This window comes from Egretta garzetta, unplaced genomic scaffold (assembly GCF_000687185.1).
Source record: "Egretta garzetta isolate BGI_Z169 unplaced genomic scaffold, ASM68718v1 scaffold5, whole genome shotgun sequence".
NCBI classification, from domain to species: Eukaryota; Metazoa; Chordata; class Aves; order Pelecaniformes; family Ardeidae; genus Egretta; species Egretta garzetta.
Genome location: NW_009259707.1, coordinates 3,914,284 through 3,936,822, shown reverse-complemented (window position 1 = coordinate 3,936,822; position 22,539 = coordinate 3,914,284). Strand labels below are relative to the sequence as shown.

General features: G+C 39.3%; 1 protein-coding gene across 2 annotated transcripts; it reads left to right on the top strand.

Annotated features, from left to right (window-relative positions):
• The first annotated feature begins 212 nt into the window (after window positions 1–212).
• Window positions 213–18,823, top strand: LOC104126374 (interleukin-1 receptor type 1). Of its 2 annotated transcripts, XM_035894392.1 has the most exons (12): window positions 213–934; window positions 1,375–1,561; window positions 4,287–4,356; window positions 7,685–7,928; window positions 8,236–8,422; window positions 9,218–9,380; window positions 11,380–11,445; window positions 12,032–12,152; window positions 14,207–14,355; window positions 14,653–14,796; window positions 16,197–16,358; window positions 16,850–18,823. In XM_035894392.1, exons 2-12 carry the CDS (start codon window positions 1,514–1,516, stop codon window positions 17,239–17,241), a joined length of 1,746 nt encoding a protein of 581 aa, XP_035750285.1. In that variant the 5' UTR covers window positions 213–934; window positions 1,375–1,513; the 3' UTR covers window positions 17,242–18,823. The 2 variants fall into 2 exon arrangements, with proteins under 2 accessions (XP_035750285.1, XP_035750286.1); XM_035894393.1 differs by lacking the exons at window positions 213–934; window positions 1,375–1,561 and having other exon boundaries at window positions 3,881–4,356; window positions 7,685–7,802.
• The last annotated feature ends 3,716 nt before the right edge of the window (window positions 18,824–22,539 follow it).

The following is a 22,539-nucleotide window of genomic DNA, read 5'->3' as shown; positions in this document are numbered from 1 at the left end:
TCTCCCAGGTAACAAGCGATAGGACAAGAAGAAATGGCCTCAAGTTGCACCAGGGGAGGATTAGGTTGGATATTAGGAAAAATTTCTTCAGTGTAAAGGTTGTCAAGCATTGGAACGGGCTGCCCAGGGAAAGGGTTGAGTCCCCGTCCCTGGAGGTGACGAGGTGCTTAGGGACGGGGTTTGGTGGTGGGGTGGCAGGGTTAGGGTGACGGTTGGACTCGATGATCTCAAAGGTCTTTTCCAACCAAAGCGATTCTGTGATTCTATGGAAATCCCTAGAGATGCTCCGACAGTCGTCCTTTGTTCCGATGTCCCGTTTCTGGGGCTGTGAGGTGGCTCAGCCCCGAGGTGGTGTCTCCTGGGTTTAGGACAGTTTAGGACTGGGAGTGAAATTTGTTTTAAAAGGTCGGCGTTTTCCCCCGCAAGCCGTGCGTGCGACGGTGGCTCCGTTTCTGAGAGAAAGCGTGAGAGCACCTTTTCTTTGAAGTGAAACCTTGGCCCCTGGGTTTGGTGGGTCTCCAGCGAGCACACCGCGGCCGGCACGCCACACCCTGCGGGTTGTCCCCTCAGCGCGCCCAGGCCGGTGGCTGGGAACGCGGTTCCTACACCGCTGAGGAGCTACAGCCCCTTTCAAGTCAAAGTTTCCAGGAATGTGTAAGAATTTAAATGAGTAGTATTGAAAAATGTTTTGCTGCCATACCTGGTGAGGGATGTCTGCGATTCACAGGAAAAACGGCTATCGATAATGTCTCAGTGCTGTAACTACACCCCAACTGGGGTGGCTAACCCGGCTCTTCAGCACCAGTTAGGTATGACTCAACACCGGCGGAATATCTGTGTTTGTTGTAATCATTTTTCCTAGATCAAAAGTGAGACACTTGGTTAAGCTCTTGAAGAGGCATGGAGTACCTTGCAGTTAATAGGAGCGCTTAAGGTAATATGAATATGTAATTGTTATGGTTTAAAATGTTCATGGGCTTATGTAAAAGAAATGGTGTGATACTCTGACTTTCTGTCAGTTCTCTCAATTCTGAGAATGGGACTGTTGCGTGTTTTAATCTGTCTGTGTTTTTGAATGAGAAATTGAAAGGAAAAAGTGCCACGAATGTGCAAAAATTAGTGAATGCCATGATTCTTCAAAGTTTTGATGAGACTAGGTTTTCTTTAGAGTAGAACAATTTTAAAACAACTAGAGAGCAGAGGAAAAGGTCACCGTACCAATTTAATGACAGATTTTAATAAGAATTAAGCTTTACTATGTGCTATCATGGATGCTGTAATTGTAACTCAGGTGCATGTATCATTGAAGAGATCTTTCAGAAAGTTGTCTTTTTTTTTTTTTCTTTTTAAGTTGATACAAATATTCCCTTTCAGGGTGAAACTTTATGGAATTGGCTTCGGATACATGGAATTTTTTTCCCTCTGGAAAATCTAGGCAAAGATAACTCCAGCTGAATTCTGTCCTGAGTGGTAAAGCTCCAGAGGTCGATCGCAGGCTCAAGATGTGGATAAAATGGCTGGGAAAAGGGAGAAATGTAGCTGTTTATCATGGCGGAATGTGGTAGGAAAAACATTTGCACTTGACTATGCAGGCATATGTTTGTTGTTTTTGTCATGACTTGTGTGAGTGCATGCACAGAGCAGAGCCCAATTTTTGCTGTTGGGAATACCTTCCGCAAAACGGGAACTTTTTTCATTGTGAAGTCAGAGACAAGACGGAGTCTCCTCAGAGCAGTTCATGTGTATGGTTTTACACAGGGCTATAATATTTTTGCAGGTCTTCCATGTTGCCAAAAGGGCAAGTTATAAATGTAAATAGATAGAAAGAACACTGAATTTATAGAGAAGCAGGATTCTGAAGGAAGGCTTTCCTTCAGAACGTGGCAAAATAATGCTACTGCATCTACTGACAGGGGCAAAAACCTGCTTGACAGAGCATGTGTGAGACAGAACAGTGGAGTAAGGTAACACTGTAGTGGAACAGAGCTTATGAAAAACCAGTGATTTAGAGAAGTCATAAAGAAAATACCTGGTCATAAGTGGAGTCTATTCAGTCCCATCTTCTCTTTAAATTATTTCATTGTAATATTTTCATCTTCTCTAAAATTGAAACCTAGAGATTTTAAGAGCTACTGTCTGTCACAATTAGTGAAGAAAGTTAGAGCTTTTGTACAAGCACACATAAATCCCCGCTAGTGATTTCAAAGTTTTATGTCTTTTTATGCTCAGCATTCTTGCAGGGACTCATTCCTTCTTACAGCTAGGCAAGAAAAGACCTGCCTGGTAATTGGAGAGGAAGTTTGCAACGAGGGAGGAAGGAAGAGAAGGGGAAGAAGGAAGAAAGCAGGCATTGCAAGAAGCAGTGCGGATGACTCAATATATGGCACACTTCTGAGTCAGTTTGGTGAAGTAACACACAGCAGCCAGAAGTGTCATCTTTGACTGTTGTAGAAATTGGTGATCAGCTAAGATTCTTCACAACAGGATGGGGTTCTCCTGCTCGTCCTTCAGTTTGAATAATTGCATCTGTCCTTTCACAGTGCTGTAAAAACTGTGGTAGGCTGAATAGAAAAAAAAAAAAAAAAGCAGTAAGGCAGGCCAAGTTAAGGAACAACTTGTCAGAGGCACGCATCTAGTAGATCCTTCTCCAAACATGTTAGGAATGAGAAACCTACCAAAGAGTTCTGAGAGCCAATAGATCATTCAGGTATAAAAAAACCCCTGTGGGATGGGCTATGGGAAGATATGAACATAGCAAGGGGAAAAAAAAAAGATTTTTTGCATTTGTGTTCATCTTGGAAGAGCATGGATTTCAGTGCCAGTACCTTTTCTTATGGCTAATCTTCCATGGAAGGATCCAACTCAAATTGAGAAGTCAGTAGAAGGCAGTTGTAGAACAAAATGATCTGTAACAAAGCACCACGGCTGGCTGATACTTACTCTTGTGTTCTCTTGTTGTAAATGTCTCATTTATAGCAGTTTTGGGACCAAAAGATCAGAAGGTGATAAATGTTTTTTTATCCTCCCCAAGTGATCAAAAGAGAGCCAGGAAAATAAGAGACCAGTGATCCTGGTGTCTCCAGCCGGCAGCTGGGTAGAATTTGTTTTAAAGAATGGAACCAGTGGAAATGAAGATAAATTATGTAGGGAAGGAGGCAACAGTGACTTTCCTAAAGGGAAGTCATGGCTTTCAAGTACTAGAAGTGTGTTAGCATTGTACATGTGTACGTGAACACGTTGGGTACTGGAGACATGGTTGATACAATCTGCCTTAATTTCCAAAAGGCATTCAGCAGAGGCTGTCAATGAAGCCAGACTGCCATAATATATTTATTCTCACGTGTATAAATAAGTAGATAAAAGATAAATGCTCAGTTTTTCAGGTGGAGGAAGATCACTACTGGAGTCCCAAACAACTCTCTTCTGCTCAGCATGTATTTTTAATGATCTGGACAGAGGGAAACTGTTGCAGTGGCAGAATTTGCCAACAATGCAAAGCTATTCAAGCTAGAACACAGAAGTGTTAATTGCAAAGAGTGGCAGAAGGATGTCATGACAGTGAATGACTGGGTAATAACAGCAGAAGTTGTTTGTTGTAGATAAATGTACAGAAAATGTAAAATGAAAATTTACGGGCAAAATCCTAACATCATGTGCTCAGTGGCTGACTGAGTTTACCTGATTTTTAACACTCAATGATGAGATCTTGAGATTTTACTACCTAGGCCCATGGAAATATCACGTCAATACTCAGTAGTACTCAAAGAACGAATAGATTGTTAGAAATCATTAGGGAAAAAAAACAGGAAAAAAAATTGGTTTAGTTTATAAATCTGTAGTGTATCTATGTTTTGAGGACTGTATGCAAGTTCTGTTCTCCCCTCCTCACCTCAGATAGGCTGTAACATAACTGGAGATGGTACAGAAGAGGGTGGCAAAGATGGTCAGAAATATGAAATTGGATTCCATCTAAGGGACAGTTAGAGAGACTTGGGAAAGCAAGAACTGGAGAGGAGTGTGCTAGAGATGTAAAAAATCCTGGGTGTTTGACAAGCTGAGTAGGAAATGTTGACTCATTTTTTGTCTTCTGGTATAATAATTAGAAGCTGTCAGGTAAAACAAGCAGGTAACAGGCCCAAAACAAGCCAAAGACTTTTCCTATATTTCCTGTTTCCTGTGTTAACTGTGTAACTCCTGTATAAACTCTGTAATGCAAATGCTGACTTTAAATTCTGGGATTTTATATTGGAAACCACTAATTGAAGGTTTTATTTCCATTTCTGCAGGGAAACATGACAGCAAAAACATTGTTTTCATGTAATATCACAACAGCATTTCTGTCTTTTATTATTGCAGGTAAGTTTATAGGTGGCTATGGAAGTTCTTGTTCTGAAACATTTTTTCACAGAAGTAATACTAATTTTCTGTGAAAATGGCTGTAAATTACAAATTTATGTGCATGCTAATGAGTTCTTTTAAACAGTCCTAAAAGCAGGAACCTATAAAACATATGTGATATTTTATGTACTATCTTATCACAGAATCATTTAGGTTGGAAGGGAACTCTTGAGATCATCTAGTCCAACCTCCCTGACTGCCCCCAGGGTCAGCTAGAGTAGGTTGACCAATAGCGTGTCCATCTGGATTTTGAATATTTCCACAAATGGAGACTCCACGACCTCTCTGGGCAACTTGTTCCAGTGTTTGATCACTCTTACAAACACAAAAGTGTTTTCTTGTGTTCAGATGGAATTTTTTTGTGTTTCAATTTGAGCTCATTGCCTCTTGTCCTGTCAGTGGGAAATACTGACAAAAGTCTCGCTCTTTGATCTTCATTCCCTCCCATCAGGTATTTACACACATTGATAAGATCCACCCACACACTCCCCAAGCCTTCTCTTCTCCTGGCTGAACAGTCCCTGCTCTTTCATCCTCTCTTCATGTCAGAGAGGCTCCTCTCCCTTCATCATCTTTGTAACTGTGTGCTGGACTTTCTCCAGTAATTCCATGTCTCTCTTGTACTGGGGAGCCCAGAACTGGCTGCAGTACTCCAGATCTGTCCTCACCAGTGCTGTGTAGAGGGGAAGGATCACCTTCCTTGACCTGCTGGCAGGTCCTAATGCAACCCACGACACCGTTAGCCTTCTTTGCCATGAGGAAGCATTGGTGGCTTGTGGTCAGTTTGTTGTCTACCAGGACCTCAATGTTCTTCTCTGCAGAGCTGCTTTCCAGATGAATGATCTCCAGCATGTACTGGTGCTTGGGGTCATTCCTCACCAGATGCAGGACTCAGCATTTCCCTTTGTTGAACTTCCTGAGGTTCCTGTCAGCCCACTTCTCCAGCCTGTTGAGGCCCGTCTGGATGGCACCATGACCCTCTGGTGTATAATCTAATTAAATTAGTTGTAGTTTTAACTTTATGGAATGTGTCCTTAGGATTTTTTCGTATTGGAAAATATAGCCATTTGACAATAATATAACATCTAGATTTTTGTAAAATTGCTGGACTACTCAGTTGCAACTGCTTGTTTGTGCCCCTCAGCTGTCGACCAACAATCCAGTTCGTATTTAAAACATTTCAAATGGTTCAAAGGAGTTGCTGTCATAATCTTGTCATTCCACCTGGAATCTTGCAGCAGCGCCAGACTGTTAAAAGAAAAACTTAATGAATTTCCATTCTTTGGGTTTCTAGCAAGCCATTTGGTTGGAAATGGTTTGGTTTAAGTTTGGTTTGGGGTTCTTTGCCCATGCATGGACAAGCTGCAAAGTTCACCAATCTGTTGGATAATCTGTTTTTTGGCTAAGTAAGTAATTGCAAGGAAAGGTAATTATTTGGCTGTCCTCCCCCCAATAGCAGAGAGTTCTATTGTCTGTTTACTCATTTGTGTACCTCCGTGGAAATAATGGAGGACACTGGGGGCAGGGAGGGATTTCAGAGAAGCAGAGGCAAGAAGTGTGTAAAAAAAAAAAAAAAAAAAAAAAAAGACACTATTTCAGAATATTAGCATTTAGTGGCAGAGAAGGGTTCCTGCGGCTGCAACATTTCATAACCATCAAGGTTATTATGGGGCATTCAATACAGATACCTGAGCAATTAAATGTTTTGATAAGTAATTTGGAATAAATTTGTAGTGAGGTGGTGAGAACTGTTGATGATACAAAATTATCCCTTGGTGGTCAAAACTAATGCTCACAATGAGTTGTCTGGTTATTGAAAGGTTTAGTGATAGAATGTCAGTAAGTAAAATCAAATGGATGTGGCAGGGCATGAAAGGGTCATACACATACGGCAGAAACATGTATACTCTATGTGTGTGATGTGAGCATTAAATTAGTTAATACCCACTTGGGAAAAATGCTACTTTGACATCTCTGGATGCTCTCTGGAAGCCTTAGTTCTGTCATCAGCAGTGGTCAGAAAAGCAGAATTTTTGGGAAGCAGCAGAGCAGAAAACAGAAAGCTTCATTATGCTACTCTATAACCCCATGGTGAATGTGCATCAGTTTAGCTCTACAGTTCTGGTCATGCCACCTCAGAAAGACTGTGTCAGAAGAGTGTATCAGGAGATGAGTGACAGTGTTGTCTGATATGGGATGGCTTCCAGTGAGAAGTCATTAAATGAATGGAGGACTCTGAGGTAAAGAAAAGAGTTGACTGAAGCAGGATGTGATGGAGGTCTATAAAATTGTAAATACCATAGACTAGGCAGATAAGGGAAAGTTTACTTTGCCAGTTCTTTTAATAAGAAATACATGATACCCAGAGAAATTATAAAAGCCAGTGGGTGGTTTTTCATGCAGAACATAAGAGGAAAGAAAGGGATCAAAAGCAAAGTATTGCTCTACTTGTTGTGTCCTACTCTTTTTTTCTTACACATTTGCCACTGGTTGTTATCAGAGACAGGGTTTTGGGCTAGACAGACACTTACATGACTCTGTGTGGCTGTTCTTATATTCTGATGAAACATTTTAGATAAATATAATACTGATGCAGGAATGTGACCGGGGTATCCAGAGTTGGTGCCTTTTTTGTCAAATTGACAAAAAAAAAATAATTGTGGTGTTGCACTTTTCCTGTATGGATCTCCTTGGGTCAGGAGGAAAGAAAATGAGCTCACTGGTAAGTGCTTATAATAATTCCTCTCTAAATGCTCAGAAAATGAAGGGTGAGTTGAAATTTCCATAGCAAAATTAGTAATTCTGCAACAGCAACTTTAACTTCAGTGTCCTCTTAGGACATTTGGGTACTGTAAAACATAGTCTGTCTTGAAGAATTTGACTACAGTTAAGTGAAGTTAACAAATAAAGACATTAAATGTTAAATTTGTGTGTGCATGGGTGTGTTTGTGTACATGTGCATGAAACAAACTGGAGAAATACAAGTACTTCAGTAATTTGCATCTGAACTAAAACATACAAATGACTGCTGCAAACAAAGAGATTCTACGGAGTGTAAAGTTTGCATTCAAAAAATAGCATTTCATGTCAGTGGCATAACTATATCTGTATATGACTGAGTAGTATTCTCAACTGTAAAGATAAGGGATTATAATTGTATTTGTAGTAGATGACTTGAGAATGGAGGTGAAAACTCCAATGAACTTTGTAAATGTAATCAAGAAATGAGTTCAGTGTATCCTTTTATAGGGTCTGAGGTTTTCTTTGATGTTTATCTTTCTTTTAGAGAAATGTGAAGCGTATGATGTGATGTTGAGGCAAAGTCTCGTGCCTGATGGGCAGCCTCTTGCTATTAAATGTTCGCTGGAAAAGAGCTTGAAAAGTGGAGACTACAACTTAACATGGTATAGAGTTGGTAACCAGACAGCTGTGCCTAGAGACAAACTTTCTAGAATTCATCAGCAGAAGAATTTAATTTGGTTTCTTCCTGCAGTGTTAGAAGATTCTGGAGATTATGAATGTGTCATAAGGTGAAAGTTAAAAAAAAAATTACCTTGTTACAGAAATGAGTTGCAAAGGGAGTAACTTTTAGAAAGCAAGTAGAATTTGGGGGGTAAGAGAAATACTACTAAAGAAGGGAGAATACGTTCACAAAAACTAACTTTAGGTTGGGGAAACTAAGTTTAGTTTTGGGTTCTTTTTCCTAGTAGGCAAAAGTAAATCTATTAGAGAAACTGTAAACTTCTCATCCTCTCTTCTCCAAAAAGAATGCCATATATTTTTTGAGTTGGAAAATATGCCAATTAGGTTAATTTAATTATGTTATATTAATTGCAGGAATTTGACAGGCTGCAGGAAAATGTGTACAAAAGTCACAGTTTTTGAGAGGATTGATGGTTTATGCTTAAATGAGAAATTTGCTGTAGAGGAGGTGATATTCACGTCATCATCTGCAAAGGTTGTGTGTCCACACTTGGATTATTTCAGGAATGAGAAGAATATTCATCCTGTTCATTGGTATAAGGTGAGACTGCTGTGTTTTGCACTGTCTTATAACTGTCCATTATTTAAAATATAAATCACTGATGTTTGTGAATTGTAAGAGAAAACCTGAACATTTATTGTAAATGGGAGAAAAATTGGGAGAGGATTAAGACTTTTTATCTTTTAAAGGTGTGTACAGGTTTTCTGATTAATGGGGTAGACATTCTGCTTAGATGTAGGAGACGTTGACCCATGTATCCACCAGGTGGCATCTTTTTACCTGTTAGCAAAACACTGTCGGAAATTTCTTTTTGCAAAAAGAGTTTCAGCGTGTCATTTGTGAGAGATGGCATGTCCGTTATGTGCTCAATATTGTTCCAGTAAATAAATGCCATTTCATATTGCTTAAAGTTATTTAAAGGCTCTTTATGTTACAAGAACGTAGCGCTTTCTGCAGCTTTCCTGCCTCAGGCCCATGCAGTCTATGTGGTACCAAGAATATTTAAATACTTTTAACAGTTAAGTCTAATTACTAAACAGTTCTTCATTAATGAATACTTTTACAAATCCTGACACTTGCATTTCACTTCCTTATTTCCCTAAAATTGAAAGTTATTTTCCATAGGAAATGAACTGGAGTCTCTTTGAATTAAAAACTCTAAGCCAAAATTAAGTATGTTTTGCTTCTTACTCCGCCCTCCTTGCTCTTCCTCAGCATCTGCAAGGCATCCATCTGTATGCTATGGTCCATTGAAAGTTCAGATTGCATCAAAGAGAGACAAACCATGGGAAGAGATAGTGATATGAATTAACAGGGTTCTCTACATATGTTTAGGACTGCCGGCTGCTGGAAGGGAAAAGGTTTGCCTTCTCAAACAGTGATCTTATCATTTTCAATGTGACTGTACATGATCAAGGAAACTATACATGCGAAACAACATATACCTACAATGGAAAACAGTATAACATTTCACGAGACATCATTCTGACTGTAGAAGGTAAATAGATAATTTCACTGTGTTTGTGTTCATAACAATAACTCCAAATTTTTGTCCAAGTTTCTAAAGACTAGAGCTAAAAGACCCAATTTGTGGATAGACTTGCTTAAGGCTACTAGTTTTCACCTAAATATGAAGGAAAGTTATGCTGACTGAGAGCTTATATATTTTTGTGTGTTGTTGCCACTGTGTTGAAGATTGGTTCCCCTGTTCAAAGTTGCAGTATGTCAAAGCTTTGCTGCCCAAACCAGCTGCCAAGGACCCTAAACAGGTGCCTTTGTGCTTGGTAGGCACAATACTTCCTGCTGTAGCTGCACCCTCTATCCTGCCCATCTTACTTCTCTCTCTTTCACATTATCCTCTTGCTCCAAGCACAGTGAACTAAACCAGCCCAAATTGTAGCAGTATCTTGACTGTGTGTGATGTTTCCTTCAAACCTTAGTCTCTTCTGTTTTTGGTTTCAAGCTCCTCAGCACAAGAACTGCTGATCTCTGATAATGTGTGTCTAGCTCTGTAGACCCTGATTTATGTTGGGGGGCCACCAGCACAACAAAAAAATATAAAAGAAGGCCTAGCTGTAAAACATGAACTCCTTTGATAGCACAGCGTTATGAGATTGATATTGGATCACTGAAAAGGCTGTGCTGTATCAAGGTACGAAATGCCAATACTGTTTTTATGTTCCAGCTGATGAAAGACATTTTCAGGTTTACTAATAGATTGCATTACTATTTAGTGGTCTTTTTGTGCTTGCCTGTTTTGTCTGTGTGTGCATATATATGCATACTTATGTATGTATATATGTGCATATCTATATATATGATATGAATATGTATCATATTAATATGATGTCATATGTATATGATACGGATAAAGAAAATGAAGAACAGAAGGTCAGATCAGATGAAATGATCATTCTGGTCTTAACATTTTTCCTTAGATCTTCTCTCAGTGTAATTTCAGCTCCCACTATTCAGTAGAAGCAAAACCATATCACTCCTTTGCCGTAAATTACTGAAGGCAGCTCAGTAGTTTTTAAAGTCTCCAGCTGAGCAAGTCAATACTAAAAGGGGTGATTTGGGGTCCAAAGAGTAGTGCAGGTCCAGTGTTCAGAAGGGGAAGGATATATCTGGGGCAACCATGTGCTTCACTAGGGGGCTCAAAAGGGATGCTTTATGATGTCTTTTTGTTAATTTGTGCTCTTGGAGAAACTTCCTTGAACCTTGAATATCTGATAGGAGATGTTCTAAAATGCCCTACAGCTGGCTGAGACAGCTGGAAATGGGATGTGTGTTCAGTGAGGGACCCTCCAATTTGGGATTCATTTAGCCATACTGAGACATTTTCACTCTAGATGTCTAGATCTCCACCTGTTGATTACTCTCTCTTTGTAGCCTGTAGAAAGAAAGAAGCTTTCCAGATGTCATATATCTAGTCCTAACGTAAATATCTAAAAGGGGCCACTGGTGGTATAATTCCTTATAGACAGTGCTGTGGGAAGAATTGTAAGGCCTTTAACTAGAGTACAGAAGTTAAATTTCCCCTTTATAATAGTAAAAGTCTAAAGTAGATGAATTACACTCTTAAGTATTTGTCTCCAATTTGTGTCTGTGGGGTGCTGGGTGACAGACTATTCAGACTGTAGGGGGTAATACTGTAGATATTTACCCATACCCTTCTCAGCACCTGTGCATGAAATGTTACAGGATTCTTATGTCATGCAACAGCCAGGCCACCATGATTGGTAGAGATACCACCACCTGGTAGAGATTGTGGCACTACATTTTGAAAGAGGTGGAGCAAAGAATAATATAGCTGCAAGTCAGAAGTAGCAACTACCTGAGATACTCAGGTAGTTTCAGTATTGAGTGATGTCTGTTACTAAATTGCTGACAACCTTGTCCATAGGACAGGGGAGTGTTTTAGGTTGTACTTTGGTTATAGAACAGGCTGCATTTGCCCCAAGTTTTCTGAAAAGAACTTTCTTTCTTTTGGTTAGTGAGCCCACCAAAAAAACCCCCAGAAATATCTTACCCAAGAAACAACTCCATTGAAGTGGAACTTGGTAAGTAGTTTTCTCTATAAGAAAATACGATTTTGTAGCCTAGTGAAAATTTATAACTGTGGAGTGCCCACTTCTGTGGGGTTTTTTTTTGGTTGGTTGTTTTTTTTGTTTACAAAAGCTATTTCAGTGAAGAGCTCACTTTCTCTATGTTGATCTCCAGAAGAAGGAGTGTTTGGGGGTGAGAGTGAAAGAGACAAGGCATATTACTTCCAGAGTCCTTGGAAACCTGTATGGAAGTTTCTCAGATGCAAAGAAATTTATAGGGAACCCAAGAGATTCTCTGTCACACCTTTTGCTTTCCATCACTCTGGAAGAGATTCGAAGAACAGATCCGTCTTTGAATTTGCAGGGAAAGTGATGCCCCAGAGAGAGTCATCTTCTTCCTGAATTTAGCCTCTTCCATCCTACCAGTCTCTTTCTGAACCTGCAAATCACTGAGTGTATAGACCCTCTGTTAGAATAGCTTTTCTGAGAAAGGGTGTGGGACCATCCTTATCTGGTCTGTGTGGGAGTCTGTGAACAGAATTGTATAGATTTTAATTAGAGTATGGAAATTAACTTTTCACTTTGGAACACAATTTTATAGGCTCACAGGTTACAGTGGATTGCAATACAACAGGTGCTGATGGGTATGAGGTGTTTTGGACAGGCAACGGTGTGTATATTGATGTATTTCATATGAGCAGAATTTTTGCAAGTCCTTATGAGTAAGTATCTTTTCGGATTAGAAAATACCATGTTGGTAACCGAAGTGGAACTTTCTGCCTTTGACATTAAAATATTTGGCAACAATTTCCGCTTGCTTGAATAGCTTTCCTGTAAAAAAACTCTTAATGCTTGCCTCCTCCAATCCACTTTTTGCTTTGAAATAGAAACTTGAAACACAGTAAGCACATGGACTTCACATGTGATTGTGCTCTTTTTGGTCATTGTAAAAATCTGGTTTAATTTCCAACCTTGGGAAAAGGGGTTTTGTAGACTTACAGTCTTATAATTGTTACACAGTTTCTATTGAGCAGACTCTGGCCTGGCAGAGACCTCTTTCAGTTGAATCAAGCATGTCTAGGCACGTGATCTTCCAACCGTCTCTTCTGTTTGTGTTCTCCTTTCCCTTCACATCTGCCTCTCTGAAAGGTTGCAAGACATCAAACCTGTGCTTTACAGGAGAAATTGAGACTTCCAGATTTAGGAGCCTTGAGTTAGAGAAGTATAACTGACATCAGCTGAAGAGCTAATGGAAGACTTTGTTGAGGACATTTCTACTGAAGCTTAGTGGGGGCGCAGGAGAAAAGGGAGACAGATTTCCAATGATGAGTTGGGATTTGGGAGGAAAACAGACTTGGACTGACTAAAGCATGCGAAGGGAAACTGGGTGATAAGGTGAGGGTGAAAAGCACTAAATGGAGTTAGGAGAGAAGAAATTAGACGTGACTTGAAAAGGCAACTAAAATTGGAGCAGAAGGTAATCTGACTGGTTGGGAACTAAAAATTGCAGGTTTTTTGTCAGCCCTCATCTCATGGTGGTGCTATGAAGAAAAAATGTGATCACTTTTTTTAATTCTCAAGCACTATCTAGGAGCGAGAAACTGATGAAGAAATGAGAATGATACCTTCAAAGTAAGAATGTGAGAAATAAGTCCTCATCATAAAACAATGGGGGAAACAAAATGCTGAATTATTTGAGAAAATACTGTACTAAAGTACTACATTGTACTGTCATAAAGAATTGTAATGCCATAAACAATTGGGATATAATGCAGAGGCACACAGTCACTGAATTGATATCATAAAAGCAATGTTATTTTTTGTACTTACTAGCACTTAGGTGGTCGTCTTTGCAACCATTAGTCATTTGCATTAATGATGTTGATTCATTAATTCCTTGTTACAGTGTTCAAATTACTGTAACTTTTTGCTCATAATGCGATTTGTGTGGTCCTATATATGCCCTTTATGATATATTTCAAGCTTTTATTTTGCATTTTAAATGGTAACTACAATATGTTTTCAGGAAAGAGTAGTGCTTGGCTAAGTAGACTAGTTAGTTAATTTTGCATTTGAGATGTACTGTTAACGAGGTAGTGGTATCCCCTATTTTGCTGGTGGTTAAAAAGTTGTTTAGTTCACACATCAGTCACACATCGCAGTACACATGACTAAGCGAATGTGCAGCATAACAAGCATTTTTGTGCCCTTGTACAACATATGGGAGATACTCTTAATGGTGCAGCCTGACACTGATCCGTGGGGTGAAGCAGCAGTTTAGACTCTGCTCCCTGCAGCTGGAATGTGAGTTGGTGTTGTCTGCTGTGGGTCACCCCCTTTGATGACTTCCCTGTGCCACAGCTGCTTACCGCAAGATGACGCCCTTGTACCAGGGTCTCTTTTGATGTCATACCACATTGTGGAATTTCTCTGTCACCAAGCACTGGGGCTCTCTGCCTACTCTTAGAGGGGCTGGGAAGCCCATAATAAGGGTTTACTTAAGTTTGTAAGGCATATTTTTGTACTTTAGACTATAGAAACCTTTGGGGAAACACAGCTCCAGATAAGAACGTCTTGATGTTTTCACATGTCTGTGCTAAATGTCAGTAAGAGGCCTGACTGTTGTTTCCTTCATATAATGTAGTTACTTGTCTATACTGAAGTGTGATTGACATTTGCAGATGGGAACAACCATTGTCATGCTGCAACTGTTAGTGATGAAGCCATTCCAGAAAGGGCTGTGGTTTTATGGCTCTATTTGTCGCCTTTTGGATAGGGATGCAACTTCTTACGATGGACGCCCTATGCATTCTGTGAAACTAGTAATTTTGGAAGTGAATAGTGAAGATTATGAGCAACCATTTGTCTGTCAAGCTTCAAATGCCTTTGGGCAGGTTGCATCCTATATTATATTAAAACGCAGAGGTAAGAAATACTGTTATTTTTGAGGCCTGTGTTTGTCTTGACTTCCCTAGAGGGGGTTTTGATACCAAATGCTCATGTATCATATCTATAGAAGACAGATGGATTACAGTTTGCTGCATGTATGCATGTACCTGTGCATAGGGGAGGAGTTGCTGTAGTACTATATTTGTCACTATTAAAATAATGGGCAGTTGGAAGTGAAAAATATGATACTCAAATTTGTATTACATTTGTGTAGAAGATCAGTTTTGGACAAATACAGCATTTAAAAAAAAATCTTCCTATATTTTTATGCAGTTCCTGATGTGCGAAGATGGCTGACTGGAGGGCTTGTCTCTTTGTTAATTTTAACATTTATTACTTTAATAATCTACAAGATTTTCAAGATTGACTTGGTACTTTGGTACCGTAGTTCTGTCTGTGCCTTTGCAAGTAAGGAAGGTATGTAAGTGTGACCAGGTATGTTAGTGTAACTAGCCTATTGATTTTTTCACTTGCCATTACTTCTAAGCAATAATGTGATTATTTAGTAGAATGTATGCGGAATTTCCTTGAGGAGTTTTTAGATATGCATAAAGACATTTTTGGGGGTATTGTTTTCAGTCATATGTGTAAAATATATAATCATAGTTGAGGTAATAAACACTGCATAATATTGAAGGCAGTCATGGTGAGATAGGTCAAAAACAACTCTAGGTTTTCCCCAAATTAGCATGCTGCTTTTTGCTTTCCTGTAATTTCTTTAACGTATAGATTTATGGTCACTCTGATGATGATCAATAGGTGTCAGCAGAGCTGCATCCTGTAAACTAGCTGTTTAAAGACGTGCATTAAATATTTATTTTGAAAATCAGACTCTTTTTCTCAGAGATTAATTTTGTTGGGGGGTTTTGTTTGTTTTTGCAACTTCTCTCTTTTACCCAATTCTGTCAGTTATGATGGTTACATGCCAAAGAGAAAAAATGCTACTAGTTCTCTACTCTGTGATTCTTCTTACGTGTTTTGATTGCTGTGGTGTAGCCAAATACATTGGAGAGGCATGAAAAAATTGGAATAAGTGCAACATTATAGATATTTTGTTTGGCAGTCCTCGGAATTAGACTGTCTGAAGTTTCTCATAGCTTGAAAGTAAAGGGATGATGTGCATTGAGATAGTTAACATTTACTCATGGCTGTTCTAAATGTTTTCACAGAAAAGTAATTTCAACTTCTGGTTAAAAGTTCTGTTTTCCTAGAACACTTTAAAAGACTTCTAATGAAAACAAAAAAACCAAAGAAACTATGTTTTGTAGCTTGTTGAGCTAAATTTAACTTGTTGAATTAAATCTGATTTTGGTTTGGTTTCTTCATTCCTGTTTATTACGCAATTTTAACTCTCAAAAACTCAGCTGCCGTCTGGCCTTTTCTTCTACCCACCTTTCCCTCACAGATTTATTACAAGAAAGAGTTGCCATTTTCCACCCTCTCTCCTGGTTAGTCAGAAGTGGAGATAACTGCCGTTGAGTTTGTTTCAGGAGAGGTGGTAAAGAAAGTTCTGCAAGAGGTCTATTTCTTAATCTCTTGGCACCTCTGGGGTTTGGGGACTCCCTCCTGGAGGTCCCAGGTCCTGCATCCAGCTCACTTGCTGGCGGATCTGTCCCCATGATGGGAAAAGAGGTCAGGTTCTGTGGCTGATCATCTTGCTTTTGATTTGTTGAGCATTTTAGTGCTTTGATGTTATTCTGCCAGATAGATGAATCAGCCCCTCATTACTATTTTTAAACAATCCAAAATGAAACTTTGCAATAAAGGCACATTGCTGGTTTTTATTTTTTTAATATAAACATTTGTATTTGTTTTAGATGGGAAAATCTATGATGCATATGTCGTGTACGCAAAAAACAGTGGAGGCAGAAGCTTCTGTCAGCTGGAAACCTTTGTTCACAGAATACTCCCTGATGTTTTAGAACAACAATGTGGATATAATCTCTTTATATTAGGAAGGGATGATTTACCGGGAGAAGGTATGCTTTAATTAGTAGAGTTAATAGGTTGTCTTTTGACACATTGTTCTTGGGTTAGAAGATTGTGTATACAATTAAAAAACACCTATTTTCTGGAAACAAAGATATATTTGTTTATTTCTAATGGATAATTTGTCCAATGGATTTATTTTATTTTAAATTTTTTTTGGCATCTTTTGAAAAATCCTGTTCTGATGTTATGAGGGTCTGCGCTTTCTTTTTTGTGATGAACAAATGAGGATTCAGCAGCATTAATAATATTCTTGAGGTTCTTTGAATGATACCTGCTCCTGGGGACTGAAGAAAATAATTTTTATCAGCAATTTCATGCAATGGATCATGAATCATGAATGACAGTTGGGAGATCTTAAACTTACCAGTCCTCTCAGCTAGCCACTGTTCCATATATATGCAATTTTAAAATTAAGAAATATTTGACATCAGTTGTAAAGTTTCTATGCAAACTTTAATTGTTCCTTCATTACTTACAGCTCTGCTCAGTGTTGCTGATGAAACCCTTAAGCAAAGCAGAAGACTGATGATTATTTTGGGATCAGAAACATGTAGTTGCTGCCTGTTAGAAGACACCTCTGAACAGCAACTAGCTATGTATAATGCACTCATCCGTGATGGGATTCAAGTGATTCTTATAGAAATGGATGAAATACAGGACTACACAAGCATGCCAGAGTCAATCAAATACATTAAGCAAAAACATGGAGCTATCCGATGGAAAGGGGACTTCTCAGAGGAATCTTGTTCAGCAAATACAAGATTCTGGAAAAATGTTCGCTATCAAATGCCATCCAGGAAAAAGGTATCTTATTCTGAAGTGTATTTGTTGCCCCTAACTTTGAGTAATTCTGCAGAAAAGGGAAGTTAAGGTGCACTTATTAAAAATAATACTGAGAAAGTAATTCTGAAATGTGGGGGTTTTTTACATAAATTCTTTCTATTACAAAGTAAATGCTTTCTTCAAGGAGTAAAAACTACTCATCCCTTCCCCAAATTACACCCTAAAAGAAAAACTTGTGCAATTTTATTTCTGTTCTAGGTTTTGGGTAGTGATACAATTTGCTGTGTTAGTCACACAGATATGAGAAGTAAACGTTGCTGATGGTGGTAGACTATAAAATAGTTAGCATCCACATAAATGTAATACCCACTGAAGAAGAAGCTGTGAAGCCCACTTTTTAAAATTGAAACTACAGTTGATAAATTAAAAGTCTGTTTCTGCTGTTAGCATTTTCCTAGTCTGTCTGTTCCTCTTCTTGTTGCCTCTCCGTGATTGTCTGACTCCCTCATTACTGCAAGAATCTGCACTGTGCAAGCTTTGGGGACCCCTCCTGAGCGACATGCCTTATCATTGCTTCTTGAAGAGGTTGAGAAAATACATGATATAGCAGGTATATTTAAAAGTCCTCACAACACTAAATGTGTTTCAGCTGAACAATTGGTACCAAATGTGTTCAGCAAATGGAATGGAATCCGTGCCTTTTTAGACATTTGTTGAATAATGCTGTGATATCTGGTCTATGGGGTGTTTCTAAACTTAGTCTCTTGAAAACATCAGGAAACTGAAAATATTTCAGATTTCTTGCAAACTGGAAGCTTTCTAGACTGTGCTGCTACTCTGGAAACCAGGTGTTCTCATTCCGTTTCTCAGCTGTGCTAACTACAAGCATAGAAATTCACTGAGGATCTATTAAAGGACTGAGCTTGGGCTGGGTATCCTGGAGAGAGTGGAAAATGGCCAGTTCTGAAACTTGACTAAGTGCTAATGGCAAGAAATAACATCTTGTCTACTTGTGAAAGAAAAAAAATTGGAGTCATGTGACTATATCGACCTGCTTGGGAGTAGCTTGGTATTTCTGGACCCCCAATCCATTGTTTGGTGTGCATCAGCATGAGAAAACGACATGCTGCTTCCTTTTCAAGGTGGTCCGAATTGGTAAGAGTTTTCACCCTCCAGCCTTGAAGAGCATCATCTGAATGCAAATGTGAATTCTGCTTGCTTTTTTGGTTCTTTTCTGAAGTAGGTTCTTAGGTTATCTTTATTGCCAGGATAGCATCTATCACTGAATTCCTTTCAGCTGGTTCTCGGATGCATGTATGCTGTATATTCTTCGTTGGGCTGTACTGATGGAAGAGAAAGCAAGGTCCAGGAGTAGAACATAAGTTTAAAGCGAAAGGTTTGCATTAGCATTTCCTGGTACCTTTTTCTTTGAGAAGGTCTAACAATACTCCTTATGAGCAGTGTCTCATTCTCCTGGCTGTGGGCTTCACAGCTGTGTAAGTTTCCACAGCATCCACTGACTAGAGACTTCTGAGATGTCACCACGAAAACTGAGAACAGGGTAGATCCATCAGATGAGGTACTATTGTTCTAGTAGATGTTGAATCAGTCTTCTCTGGAAATGCATAACATTCAGGCTGGAACCTTGAAAAAATAAATTTAGGAACCTAGAGAGTTTAGATAATCATTATTGTCAATTTTTTACATTGTCTTAGACTTAGACTTGCTCAGAAAAGTGTTGAAAACTAGACTTTCCTTCAAAGATTTTGTCTTCACTTGCATTTAAAACCAGAACCCTCTTACTTCCGTGTAGAATGAGAGAAATAATAAAGAAAAGATGTTCAAACTGTGGTAGATTTTTTTTTTTCAACTTCCAAATTTGATGTGCTTTGAAATGAAAAAACCAATGACTCTAGGATTTGCAGTACTACAGGTAGGTACATTGATTTGCATGGAGTTGTGCTGGTATTTTTTGTTTTGTCTGTGAACGTGCCATTATAATTTCTGGCCCCTTTTTTCATAGTTCTTTTCAGAGGTTTGCTACAATAGTTAAGCATTTTCCCACTAAACAAGACTCTTAACAACTCTTAAGTGAAGACAGATGAATGTGAGTCAGCATTTATCTACCTGATACTTTCTTTTAAACCACCACATTTAGTATGATTATTTAGGCATTTTAGTTTTATTGTGTGAAAATGAGTGTGGGAGAAAGGTTTCGGTTATTGTGGTTAATTGTTAGCTAACTACTTGAATGTAGCATGACGCGAAGTGGCTTATCCTTTTATCATGAGACTTTATTTTGAAGCTGAATTTTGTCTCTGTTTTCTCCCCTTGGAAACTTTTTTTTTTGCAAGTTGCATAGGAAAACACTCTTGCTTTTGTGGTACAATTAAAGAATTCCCATAGAGACAGATGTGCTTATTGCTCTTTATTTAAAAAAAAATAAACAAAAAAACCTGGTTAGTTGGCCAGAAGTCTGCTTCTGGGAACTTGGTAGCTTCAGAAGGAAAAGGCAAATACTATGTAATCTGTGAAAAAGTATTTGTTCACCACAATGTGGTAGATATATTTCAGTTTATTGTATATCTGTGCTGGCAGAGAAAACAGTCTGAATGTTATGTGGTGTAAGATACATTGAAAGCATTCTCTGCACCATTTTTTACTTTTCAACCATAACCATGTGATACTTCTTCTGTTGGCTTGTTCCTGTCAGTTTATTTGGCACTCCAGATTGCCTCTTCCCTTTCTTGCCTTGTGATTAACTTGGCTCAGATTTTCTAATTCCACTGCATCTTTCCATCCATACTGTGAGGCTAGTTTTTTCTGGGAGACTTCCCTCCTTTCATACTTTTCCTTGCCTTTATGTCAGCCAGTGCCGAGATACAGCCTGTTTCATGTTTCACATGTGTGAACACATCTGTGACTGTATTAATTCATGGATAGAGGCTTATGTAATGGGGAAGATCATGTGCTCTGAGCCCAAACCCAGAACGAGTTGTTACAGCCTGGTGGAGTCTATGTGATGGCCCCAGGCAGGACAGCCCTGACTGACTTTTTTTTTTTTTTTTTTTTTCCCCTTTTAATTTACCTCTGTAAATTGCATCCTAGCAGGTAGAAAAGCGCAAAGGTGATTTCACATTTTGCCTTTGTCTTGCTGTCTCGATCTTCTGCTAGAGGGGGAAGCCCATTCTGCCTTTCGTTCAGAGGCTCTAGTGGTTTGACTACTCTACCCCCTTCCATAGCTGCAGTTAGCTTGAAGATGAAGCAGGCAGAAAACAGTTAATGTTTATAAAAGTCTGGGCTAAGGAGAGACATTTTTTCCCTAGAAATACTTAAGCATGTATTACATTGTAGAGCTTCAGAATACATGTAAATAAAATCAGTGGCTAGCAGCTTTATTCCGGAGTGCTCGCAGGTGTCTGGTTTAGTCATAGATGCTATAATGCATGGACACAGGAGCGGTAGTTTCCTCCTGTCATCCCTACTCTCATTATTCCTGAGGGTAAAGGCAAAGTGCACTGGTTGACGTGTACGCTTGTTCTCTTTTAAGATGGGATAATATTAACCAGGACTTGATGGACTTGTCGAGACAAACTGGACATTAGTCACTAAAAGTGAGCTAGAAAGTCGTACAAACCAGTTGTGTCCTCAGCCTGCTCTAAGATTGCTTCCCATGTTGAAATCGATTGGAAACAGGAGTCTGATGTCCGCTGGGCATCAGGTGGCACAGTTAAAAAGTACAGCTCGTGTGTGACTTCCTCTGAGAGAGCACCCAGGTTACTGTGGCGTTACAGCCGGAGCTAGAGCTCTGCTTGGCTATGACAGTGACTATCAAGGTTAGTATTTCACCCTGAAGAAAGGTAGAAGGCTCACCAAGTCATTAAGGTGAATTTTCTGCTCCAGGAAGGTTGGGTTTGAATTGCTGCTCCAGATCAGGTGACTTAGATGTGTAAATTCTTTTTCTGGTTCATTTTTGCCCCCAGCCACTCATTTGATCCTGCTCTACGTGGTTTTTTGAGCACAGCGGTGGCTGTTAGCAGAAGGGGAGTTTTGGACATTGTTTCATTAGGGTTGGTTTTTTTTTTTTTTCCCACTAAGCAGTTTCCCTGATGGGCTTTATTTCTGTTGGCAGTTATTAAAATATGTGCTATCTCTTTCCTTTATCTCACCAGCAATACGTTATCGGGGAGTGCTTCCTTTTCCTGCACTGCCCACGGTAACACACCCTGGTGCTGTCACACCTCTCCTCCAATCTCTAATGCCAATTTTGATCTTTTGCACTTTCTTGCTCAGTTTATACACTGTGAATATATACTAATTCCCTCGGAGATAAGAAGGGCCATGTTCAAGTCCTTAAGACTGTATTTTTTCTCTCTTTGAGCACATAGTTTCTAATACTGCTACTGTTCGTTTGTTTTCTATTTTTCAAATATGTGTAACTAAGTATTTCTTTTGTGGGTGGAAGTGGGTGTCTTGGACAAGCAGTTGGATTTGGAAAGAAATTCAAGCTACCTACACTTGTCCTACCTCTCACTCCTAGGGAAGCACACTCAGACTGTATCAACTAGGTCTGTACTTTCTGGGTAAGGTGTGCCACAACCACATCCTTTCAAATGGAGCATAGGAGAAGTGGCAGGACAAATGCATCTTCATAGGAGTAAAGAAGTTACAGACAGGTAAAGGAGGTTATGTATTCTCCCACTTCTAAATGGTGAACAAGCAGGATATTTGGGAGTTATAAGAAATAAGATTCATCTGTCCCTTTAAAACAGAAAAAAAGAAATTGGCAGTTAACTCCCCTACATATTGCCTACAGGAACAAAGAGTGAAAAAGCTAAAGAGCTGTCTTGACAGGGACACTCACAGTAGGAAAGAACTTGTGTGCCATATGTCCCCCTGCCATCTGTGTACGCTCTCTTCTGGGTCGTGACATCTGGTTCTGCTTGATACCTGGCTCAGATTCCTGTATTTTTAGAGTAAACGGGACTTGCTTCTCCTCAGAGACTGAAGAGAATAGAACACATGCCGACTTCTGCAAGAAAAGCCAAGTTTTTCAGAAAAATATGTCTCCTCAGCCTAGATCTGAATGGCTTGATACATGTATGTATTTAAGCGAGCCAAGGATGTGCCAGCACCGTCTGCTGCCACTTTTTAAAAACCGCTAACTTTGGCATGTGTGACATTTTTGGAGGGATGGGCCATCTAGTTAGTTGGGTACCTAATTTAGGAGATGAACTAGCTTATTACTGAGGAAAGGGTCGCGTCCAAAAGAGCAAACAGCGTGAGGGTGGGAGGAGATCAGGGGTGCCAGGGCGAGGGCTGGTGAGGGACTAATAACATCTGCAATAGGAAGTGGCTGTGGGGATCCCAAAACCCCATGGCAGT